Source organism: Notothenia coriiceps, unplaced genomic scaffold, assembly GCF_000735185.1.
Source record: "Notothenia coriiceps isolate Sejong01 unplaced genomic scaffold, NC01 NC01_scaffold00000663, whole genome shotgun sequence".
Classification (NCBI taxonomy): domain Eukaryota; kingdom Metazoa; phylum Chordata; class Actinopteri; order Perciformes; family Nototheniidae; genus Notothenia; species Notothenia coriiceps.
The window spans coordinates 162,391-174,047 of NW_011333364.1; the positions used below are offsets into that span (position 1 = coordinate 162,391).

The following is an 11,657-nucleotide window of genomic DNA, read 5'->3' on the forward strand; positions in this document are numbered from 1 at the left end:
TTTTAGCTCCAAAGTATCCTCATTTGAGATAAAAACTATTGGGTGTAGATTCGTAAGAGTTCTAAAAACGATTACTTATTTTGTTTAGATGTGTACCATTTTCAATGATTTTCAATATCAGTAATCGTATAGTGGAAGGTCCTTTGCGCATGCATTAGCGGTCTAGTTTAATCGACTTTTTATTGCGTTATAAGGCATATTTCTATCAACCACATTTGATAACATGTACTTTTTAACAGGATGATTTAACTGTGATTATTCAGCTTCAGGAAGATCTGATTGTAATCACAGCAATGGATGCCACAAAACGGTTTCTTGTTTCTGTTTTGATTGAGAGAGAAAATGACAGTATGATTGTGCAGGTCAATTTCTTTGCAAAGTTATTCATCATGTTTTAAGTGTTTGCCAGCTCAACTTGGTTAGAGTGTCAACATGTCTGACTAAATGCAAGTAGAAAGGTTTATCTAGGACAGGGGTTCCCAACCTTTTTTCCCAAGAGCCCCCCCAAATGACTCCTGTTGGAAGTTGCGGGGGGGTGCGCAACAGCGGTAATTAAAGTTTAAAAGTCTCAAAAATGCTACAACTACTGTCACAAACTAGATGAATGTGAAGTATTTTGTTAAAGGAGGATGAAAGCGTAATTAAGGAGCACTATTGGAGTGACTTTGATGGTTATTGGACTCAGGATTAATTCATTTGGATTCCCGCTGTATGAAGAAATTAAAGGACGGTGCAGAAGTGGAAACAATTCACAAAGGGATTAAACTGTTTAAAACACATGCTCAAAGTAAGCCGGATTTTGCCGATGTGTTTATGTGGATTCAAAAGTCGTAAATAATCTACAAAATGGAGGAGACCGATCTGATCGGAGCAACTGACAAATAATCCAACTGAGACCGGCATGGACAATGACTCTGTTTTAAAAACGGAAACTTTACGGGCAGAAGAAACATTTCTATTAAAGAAATAATTATACATTTCTGTCTAGTGCTGCGTACCGGTACGCCGAACCGGTACTGGACTTGTAAAAAGTTTCGGTTCAAGTCCGGTTGAAACCGGAACGTCGGGAACCGGTACTTGGACTCGAAAAAAAACTAGCATCTTACGTATATTCTCCTTTTTGTTCTAAACCATCTAAAACCTTCCATAGATCGAGAGATTTGCGCTGAGAAAAGACGAAAAACATCGCGTCGGCTTCTGATATGGCGGCCATTATTGAACTCACGAAGTCTCGCAAAATATCGCAACTGCTCGCGAGATCTGTGTGACGTCAAGGGAAGCTAGCAATGTGATTGGCTTAGACAGAGTGGACAGCGTGGTCGAGTAGTAGTCACTACAGTGTATACTGTATAGTAGGTGTGTAACACGACGAGTTTGAATTTGAGTTGATTATGAGTTTATTTTCAATTGATAATTAGCTCACAATAAGTTCACTTTAGTTACTCACACAACTTGACACAAGCCATGGGTTCAGGTCCGGACTTAAAAGTCCGGACCTGAACCTGAACCTCTGGAATTGAGTCCGGACCTGAACCTGAATGTGAGTCCAGGTACGCAGCACTATTTATGTCTTTTTATGCCTTTAATAGCTACTAACTTCAATTGTTATTCAAATGAATTAATCAATTATTTTTTATATTTTATTGTAATGTAGAGACAAGGCTTTTAGTGACAATCATGTATTGCGTTACAATTAGGCCTATATGTTAAAAAAACAAAACAAAAAAAAAGTCTAAATATGATATTTGGCCTCAAATCATCTGAGGCCTGGCGCCCCCCACTTATAAAATAGCACTTTACCTCTGCTTACACCTATATGCCATTTTATATGCCGTGAGCTGATTATCGAGCCTTCATTGTAGGAGTCGCGGGTACACTGTGTATGTGCGTATTCCACTGTAGCGCCCGGTACATTTGTAACACTGCGATCTTTGGCGCCCCCCAGGTTGGGAACCACTGATCTAGGAGATTAAAACTCATTCACCTAGTCTTGGAGAAAAGTCGTTTTCGAACTACAGAAATAAACGAATAGTTTGGAGTCAGATGTCCCATGATTCAACACAGCGGCCTTGTGCTCATGAGTCATACACCGTCTGAGCTGGAGGGAGTCCCTGCACTCACAGTGGATTTCTCTATATTTAAAAAAAGTGAGTCATGTTTACGTGTGAACTTATGTCCCTGCTGGATAGTGCTATGTAGAACATAACCCAACACATGTAAAATGCAATATAGAACATTAATATTAAAGATGTTTTCCATTTTGGCTCTTGTTTCATTTGATGTATTGGAGTCCCTGCTGTGGGTGGCTTATGCTTCTTTCTAAACAGAATTCCCCAGGAGTCTGAGGGTTGCTGAGAGAACAAACATAAAACACATCTGATAACAAACCGGTCTCGCAGTAATTGCGGCACCCTGGCAGTCTTTCACCGCAGTTGTTTTGTCTATATTAGGCAAGAGAAGCGGCGGGACAATTTGATGAAAGCTTCCAGGTTTGGCTCGCTGCTAACTGACCAAGCCCTCTCCAGATGTCTGAGGGGAAAGCTCAGGCTTTTCCTAACAAGTCTCAGATGAGTCAGCCCAACACTGGAAACATTTCCCATGATGCACGCTGCTTTTCCAGTGCCTGATCAGCCTTTTGTTACCACATTGGCCGCATTGGTTTGATTCCACTGATCAGAGCATGTGAGCTACATGCGATGCAGAGCGTCCATCAAAGCAAGCATTGTTCCTCAATCTGATTTAGGCATTAGCTTATAATATCATATGATGATGTTCGATAACAACATATAGTGATAATACCATGATAACACTCATGATAAACAGGAAGAGGAGATCTTGAAAGATAATAATGGGTAAGTTAATTCCATAACAGCCCTAGGGTGAGAAGACGTTTTGTTTTTTCCTTTTAATTTACTTACAATGGATAAGAGAAACAATGGCAGCCAGAATAGCACATTTCTCTCTTTTCATACAGAAGATGATAAACCAGATTCTCCCAAAAAAAATGTAAAAAGAAAAAACCATAGAGGACATTCATATCGAGACATCTGGTCATGCATAATTCCTGCTTATTGAAAACTTGGCAGTTTTGTGATGATGAGAATTTTCTCTAGAGTTTTCATTTTGGGCACTAAACTCCCCAACAGCTCTTATCGAAAATAAACACGCAGAGTTTAGTTGCTGCAGTGGGGGAAGAATTTAAACCCGTTTTACTCGGGGTCAGACTCACGTTCCTTCAGATCTCTGCCCTATTGTCGTCCTACACGTATCCTTAGATGCATCTGGTCTTGTCTTCGATCTTCTGCACCACTGTCTGTTTGTTTTATTATTATTTTAAGATTTTTAACTGTTATTATGTTCAGTAATTGACATTAATCTCATCTAATCCATATCCTGTTGCCTGCTACAAAGAGACACTATCCTCAAAAACATCATGAGCAAAATCTAATAAACTTTCCAGATTTCCGAGTCTGTCAAGCTTTTGGCCAAAGGCACATCATTTAATAGGACTTTTCGTTCCAATCACTTTTTCTTTGTCCACTGTCGGACTCAAACTTCGGCTGTACTTTAGATCAAGTGCTTTTTAACAAATGTTAACAGGCTAACATGCTAAACTATACAGATGAAGATTGCTAGATCATTCCTGCTACAAATATGCATGGTACTGTTGGAACATAAAAATGGTAAGCAAATATCATAGTGAGAAGTATTACAAGCATACATATTTCTATAACATGTCCACTCTTTGTATCTGCTAAATACATCTGTTACATTTTTGTATTCTGTTAAATGGGTCCAACACAAACAAAACATTAATAAAACCTGGCTACCTGTTATCGTAAAACTCAAAGTGTTAATACATGTGGAGACAGTACTTTCTGTCAGAATGCCACTTTCCAAGACATTTCACTTTTTTTTTACATTGCAGCCCTCTTATGTAAATGTTGACTATTTTCCTCTATTTCCATGCAATTCTAGCCCTATGCTTCTGCTGCTGTATAATACCGTGTCCTTAAAATTACCTATGATTGCACTGCGACAAGGCAATCACAGTTTAACAACAACATTTGAAATCCCCAAATTGACGTAACAGACCTGAAACTTCAGTGTATCATTCGTCACTAAATTGCTGTGAAACCCCCTTTCACTTACTTATCTGATTGACGTGCAAAGGGTTAAAACAACATGGGAGCACACCATGAGATGGCCTTTGACCCTCCACCTAAGCAGAGAATCTGGGGCTGTGTTTATGTACAGAAACTCTTTTGTGTACACACCCAGGGCTAAATGAGGTCTGTGTGTGGGCCGTCTGCAGATCAGGGCCCTAAAATATAATCCGTTCAGCCTGCCGCTGACAGCCAGCAACCTCAAAGAGAGCAATGTGGGAGAGATCATCTGCCAGGGGACTATTGAGTCCTCAAGGAGAGGGACAAGTCAATTCTTGTTGACTGTTCTTGCATCACAATGAGAAGAAACTGTGCTATTATGTGAGTCAATCAACCCTCAGTCAATTTTAAAGCAACGCCAATCACACATTCAGAAGGAAGGCAGAGTTTCTCTCTTATTTCGAAGGTTTTTTGCTTCTGGCACATCTGTAGCCCTGTGAAGAAAAAACTGGATAGCTTCATCAAATAAATCTTCTGCTTTAAACGATTCTTGTGATTTAATGCAAATACTTACCTTTGTAGTTTACAAAATTGGACTCTTCTAGTAAACTGTTAAGATCTGGGAGGCTTGATAAAACGTGAAGGGTCAGATGATCGAACTGGCTTTAAAGAAACCCGTGGGCAGGGCCAGATTAACAATTTATGGGGCCTTGGGCTGAAGGTGTGCTGATGGGACCCAACCTGATGCACCAGAAGGTTTTGTAAATATAGCTATTAAACAAGTTGTTGTTGGAAATTAGTTTTGGAAAGGGCTGGCACTTTCAAACAATACTTGGCAGATGATTTGATGAACCATTTGTCTATTACCCCCAGTTGGAAGATACAAACAAAATCAAGAAAAGTTGTCAGTTTCATACTTTTCTCTTTTCTCTATTAAGAATTTCTCCAGTTCGGATTTGACTGATGCTATTGCCGCATCCACGCTGAACTCTCTAACGGCCTGCTGACGTTTTTCTGATCAGTTGTCTCACACGCACCAACACCTAGCTCTTGAGAGGACGTGGATTGATCTGAACAATATTGGTTTGGAAACAAATGCATTACTTGAAGATGAATTGATTTTTTGTTTGATCTCATAATAAAGCTAGAATCCAGATGCCATGCTTAGTAACTTTTGGTGTATTTCTGCACATTCCTCTTTTACTCTGTATGGACTCATTTGGATTCATAATTACGTTGTGGGGATTTAATCAAGCAAACAAGTTGTGTTATTCTAGCTGAAATACAAACCTAAATACTTAGAATTACTTACTTGGCATTAAAACCATTTTTTAAAAAACTTTTTGGTCCCCCTTAAAAAGTTCTCTGAGGATACATAATATAGAAGTTATTGTATTGTGGTTTCAGGGTGCATGCATTACTAACAAACTATCACATTACCACAAAGTAATAACCACACAATGAACCTGGATCTTTTGGGAATCCTGGGAGTCTGAAGACCCCGGGGCAGCTGCCAGGTTGGTCATCTAGCCTTGCCCTAAGGTTAGCCAAACCTAAAAATTAAGGTACGTGTTGTGATGTCTGTGTTTGCTTCCCCTGTCGCGAGTTCGGATCACTGTGATGATACATATATCTAAATAATCTGTGGAACCTCAGCTTTAATCGGATGTATTGTATGTGCAGCTACGATAAGTAATAAGAGTATCTTTTATCTTGAGTTCTGTGCCAAAGTGCGTTAGCATTTTTCGCTCAGAGGTCATTTAGATGCTTCTTATGAGACTTGTGTTTTGTTTCGGTAAAAATTGTTTGTATCGTCAGTTAGCTGAGATTATTCCCATTAATCTGGTATAACACATTAATAGGTTCTTAAATATTAAGATCCCCTGAGACACAGTGTCGTGAAAAAAAGAAAAAAAAAAGGACCCGCCGAGGGGGACCTTGGGGCTTAACAGGTTAAGTAGAGAGAGATGACTAGTAATATTAAAAACCATTCTCTTGTAAACAGCCACCAAAGACTGATTTAGAAGTTTAACGTTGATCAACCACTTTCTATGGCGTGTTTTGATCTTTCCATAGGTATTGCTCTGTGTTCAAATCTCCGCTGTTACTGTTGTCAATACGTTATAATAACATGACGAACAACACCCACATTAACCAGAATGTTCCTTTAACTAGCTGTAGTGTACATGTGTGATTAAATGCTCATGAACGCAGTCTTTAGCATTTTAAATGTAGCTGGCATGCTTACCTTAACACAGCAGCTCGCTGTGAAAGGGCAGCTATGGCATAATGTCTTGTTCAAGGACACCTCGACGGGAGTTATGCTGTTACAAGAGTCAAACCTCTCGCATTTCCATTATTGGAACGCCGATGTAATCACCGGGCAGACATGCTGCCCACCCTGTTGCTGCAGGACAGATATAAAGAAATCTACCTGTGGTAACAAGATGAAGTTATAGAGAGGAAAGGAGCGGGGTGAGGCAGGTTGCTCATACAGCTAACTTTAGATTCTCACAATGATGTTTGCCGGGGGCCAGATTCCCCAAAAAACAGTTAATAAACCATGACTCACTGAAACGTTCTCTCTGAAAGTGGCAGGATAGAGACCAGGCAGGCAGAAGTAAGGGAGGTTATATCATATTAGAAGTGTTATCAATATTGATTGTCTTCCTTGCTCGGAGAAGTTGTAAGAGCCTCATTTTCATGACGCCAACAGGAGGAGACTCTCAATGAGCAAGATGTCTTACTGACTACAAGAATGAATCGTACATTGCACGTTTTAAAAATAAATGAAGTTGTTTTTAGAGCAACCAAAGTTTATGATCTTTCAAAAAAGCACTAAAGAATTTACTGATACCATCATACAGATCTTCTTCTTCTTGCTCCTTGTTGACCATGAAAGGTATATGACATTCAATCAGCTGATTAGATTCACTTTTTGTGTAAAGGTCTGTGTTGGAGGTTCTTGCACCTAAGTGATTTAATTTAATATCTAAAACTCTCTCCTGAGAAATGTTTCATGACTCTAAAGAGACTATTTTTTGGTGGGATTCTTAGGCCCTTTTTTAGGTATTTCCAAAGACAGAAAGCAGTCAAGGTACCCCGCATTCTGCTCAGCATTTGTATAAACACTCTGATTTTCTTGTTTGGATTTTCTCCAAATGTCCCATTTTTTCTCTGTCCTAACATTCCGTGGTGTTTAAACTAAGAGGTGAGGAGAGGGTCACCAAGTGTCTGTGGGACCAGCACAATCAGCTGAACTCTAATCTCATCAATTTCCCAATGCCAATATTGAATTTATTAATCTTCTGTGCAGACACTTGTAGTCACACCATTTTCCCTGCCAACTCTCGAGGAGCACAAGGAGGCCTTGTGTACAGACATTTCACGAAGCCAAGGCACATTTCATATTTATTTTTTCTTGTTACCATGGCGACATTATACTCTAGGGGAGATAGCAGGCTCATATACAGTCTTGGGATGCAAATCCCATCGTTAAGCCTTGCAATTGAAAATGCAAACACATTCAGGATGCAAGACATGTCTAAAACACTCACCAACACACAAAACACATTAGACAATGTTTGGAGTAGATATTCTTGACTTATTTGACACTTTTTAACAATTTAAAATAAGCCTTTTCAATTAGGTTTGAGATAAATCAGTCAATACCCTTTTAGCATTATCTGGTAGCTTTATACATCATTATTTCTGCCAAAAGTTGGAAGTGTTTTGTTTTCTCTCCATTTCTGTGGTTTGCTTGTCTCTTCATGTGTTGGGTCATATTCGTATATTTTGAGAAAATCCATATTTTATAGATGGATTTCCAGAGAACAAGACAACACAAAACAAAAACAACAAACAGGGGGCTTTGTAGAATGCTTGGTAATGGGGCGAGAAAGAACTCATTAACTTTTCACACTGTTTGACCAACAGAGGGAAGTGGCGGCTGACACGGCTCCCCAAGGAACACAGAACTTTCTAACAGATTTACATAACAACCACAAACTTTGTGGGGCAAACAACAGATAGCAAAACAGGAAAACAACTTCAATCACCATGCCAACCAACAAAAAGCATGTCCTGGATAGCAATTTATGGTTTGGAAATAAGTATCCTGACAATTGTTCCAAACCTGGGTAAAGTGGCAGTTAAATAGCAGCCTTGATGGCAGCTGAAGGGATTCAGAGCTGCAGGCAGTTTTAAAGACTCTGAACAGGAACATGTCATGTCCAATTTCAGATTCAACCGTGATAAAGTGAGCATCCCTTGAAGTCCAGTCACATTGCTGCTGAATACAGGAACATTTGGTTCTAATGGCAAAATGTTCCTTTTCAATCATATGGTGAAATGGTGTTCACTGAAACATTTGGTAGGCAGCATATGTTGGAACCAATCACAGATGCAATGGTGAATTGAGGGCAAGCAGGTCGGTGAAACATTTAATCTTTTACCTTAGTGTTCTTATATTTCCTCCACTTATTCTATGCTAAGAACTGTATTGATTTGGTAAGCTCTTGTGTCTGCTGTTATTCAGAAGCAGACATAGGCTGTCTGAGAGGAAGGGGTGAAGAAAAAAGCACCGGTTGAATGTGTTTGGGGCACTGGCACACACAATGCTTTCTAGAAGGCAAACTATATGGCTGAATCAAGTTTTCTGTACTGGAAGGTCACCTTACAGAGCACTGAATCAACTTCTCCCAACTGGGAGGGCACCAGAAGGTGCTAAATCAAGCTTTCTCCACTGGAAGGGCATCATAGAAAGTAGGGCTGTGCAATTAATCATATTTTAATCGCAATTACGATTTTGGCCTGCCACAATTACGAAAACAACATAATCGGAAAAAAATGATTATTTTGCTTTGCTAGGTTGTGACAGTGCACTGCAACATATTTGATCTAATTTATTTATCATATTTATATATGTTTAGTAGCTTGTTGAAGTGCGCTCCCAAATATTTTTTGATCTTGTTTATTGGTATTTATTATTTTGATATTATTTATTTTATTTATTGGTTTTTCAGTTGAATTCTACGTTCAGGGTAATCAACAGTTAAAAAGATACTGTTCAAATTATTATTATATATATTTTTTTTAAAGTTCAATAAATGGATGTTTTCAAAGTCAAAGAATAATCGTATTTAATAATCGTGATATCAATTATTGACCAAAAATAATCGTGATTATGATTTTTGCCATGATCGCACAGTCCTAATAGAAAGCACTGATTCAAGCTTTCTTTCTCTACTGGCAGGACACCCTAGAGTGACAGGATCGTGTTTTCTCCACTGGAAGGCCCCCTAAAGAGCACTGAAATACATTTTCTCCACTGGTAGGGCACCCAAGAAGGCACTGAATAAGTATTGTGGCATTATGTATTATGTGGCAAAACATGAAAGTGTGAAAGCATGCAAAAGTGCTAGGTTGCAAGAAAAACGTGTGGAAAAAATGTAATTATAGGTGAAGGCTTACTGTGTTTATGATTTGATTATAATTGCTTGATTCATCACATGGTTGCAGACTGTAAGAAGAAAGGTGCCAATGACTTGAACACCCAGGCATCTACACATCATGTGGCGCATGGCCTGTGACATTTGAAGATGTAAACACAGGGGAAATGAATGAAATGAATCCCTGTGTAAGCCTTCGACAGAGTTGGAGGAAGAGTCCGCCACACAGCTGGTGGCAGGCATTTTGTCGAGCCAAGGGGGGCCAAAATCTAATCAAAGACTTGGTACATCTGGTCAACATTAGCAATTAGTTCTCCATGGTCAGTGGGTCTACTGTTCACACTAAGGCAGCGAGGTTTGTGCCAGCACATAATGAGATGAGGAGAAATTGTACCTGGGTTTTCCAGTTTTATTCTGCTTTTTGAAATGGAGGAAAAGTTGATTTTGGACATTTGGAAACTACATGTGCTGCACCATCTCACCAACCTAGCTATAATGCTAACTATTCTATGTATATTTGCATAAATATTGCAATATGCAAAAAAGTTTCTTTGAGTCATCAGCAAAAGCAATGTGACCACACTCAGTCCGCCGACACTGTTTGCACGGTGTACAACAAATTATTTAGAGCGGGGGTGTCGCCGTCACGCAGTCAGTGGGGTTTATCTATAAATGAGCAAACAGAAGGGCAGATGAGTCTTTCAGTGCTCGTGGTGAACAGATCACAGTGCCGACGATGTGAATCCAGCTCTCCAGCTGAGCTTTGATTCTGTGCCACTGAAACAAAGCGATGCTCCCCCGTTCAGATCAAGAGACACTTCTATACTTTAGCTGCCAATAAGACACTCATGGAGAGGTTCGCCTCTGACTTAATTGGAGTGGAATTTGCAGTGTGACTTTCAAGTTCTGACAGCTGGAGGAAGACAATGAGCTCAACAGCTGCTCTAAGTCCAAGGCTGATGCTGCCAATTCACTATATGTACAATTTTGCGCGGAGGTGAGTTGGTAAAGCTGCTGTTTCAATAATTTGCCTCACCCAAACACTAACTGTACTCACATTCGGGAAGATTAAGAAGCATAATTCCTGCATCAAGTCATACTGAGAAAGGTACATCTGTGGCTGAATGTACTTATGCACTATGTGTCCATTGTATGAGCCTTGGCCTCCCAGCATCCCCCTCTCCAACACGTACACTGCCTCCCTCACTAGCCCCCTTTCTCGCTCTCACTTTCATCTCCCCTCTCTGGGTGGATAAGGAGCAGCTCTGCCTGCCACTGTGCACTTCCCTCTGAAAGAGCCATTCATCGCTGCCGGCGCAGGGACCTCGGCTCACCTCCTATGCACAGAGGGTTTCAACTTCTCTAACTCCTGGCTTTTGGCAACACGCATTCAACGCAAACATTCTCAAGGTAAAAGCTCTGACACACGCAGAAGGTCAAAGGCTGAAAGGCGGAGAAAGAAAAAACTGCTTTGGATGAAAAACTGACAGACGTTGTCTCAAACCTTGGACCAGGGTTAGGCACATGTGTATTGAGTTTCTTCCAAGAAAAAATAATGTTTCACTACCGTGCAAAGACTGGACAGCACTAGAAATAAAGAAAACATCATGGAGAGTTTTCTCTAACTTTCTGCTCAACTGGTGCAAGTTATAGGGAAAGTTTCTGAAGTTAATTTACTAAGTTTGAGGCATCAGCGTGTCAAGCATTGATTTATGCATTGGGGAAGCGTGCATCTCTCAAAGAGGGGGAGAAAGGGAGAAGGGGGGAACAGGAACCTGACAGAGTGATTTGCAGTGGCACTTACCTCCTAGAGCGGGGCTGGGGAGGCAGAGCAGCAGGGTCAGAAAGGCACCGACCAGGACCGAATGCATGGCTCTCATATTTTCGTGCTGAAAGTTAAGTCCTCCACTCTCACGTTAAAGACACTCCATTCAGAAGGGGACTGAATGAGTTTCCAGTTTTGGGACCTGCTGCAGGATACTCCTCCATGTAAAGGGGCTGGGCTGGGGAGGGACGATGAGAGAGACGCCCTCTTACAAACCCCCCCTCTCTCTCCAGCACACACACAGACTTCTTTAGATGGAAAAATCCAGAGATGGCA

General features: G+C 40.4%; 1 protein-coding gene across 1 annotated transcript in view; it reads right to left on the bottom strand.

Moving 5' to 3' along the window:
* Positions 1-11,457, bottom strand: part of cspg4 (chondroitin sulfate proteoglycan 4) — an 80,637-nt gene extending 69,180 nt beyond the window's left edge. Inside the window, exon 1 of the mRNA XM_010783371.1 lies at positions 11,361-11,457. Coding sequence (XP_010781673.1) covers positions 11,361-11,436 — 76 coding nt within the window. The 5' untranslated portion in view covers positions 11,437-11,457. The remainder of the gene's footprint in view (positions 1-11,360) is intronic.
* Positions 11,458-11,657: the final 200 nt, after the last annotated feature.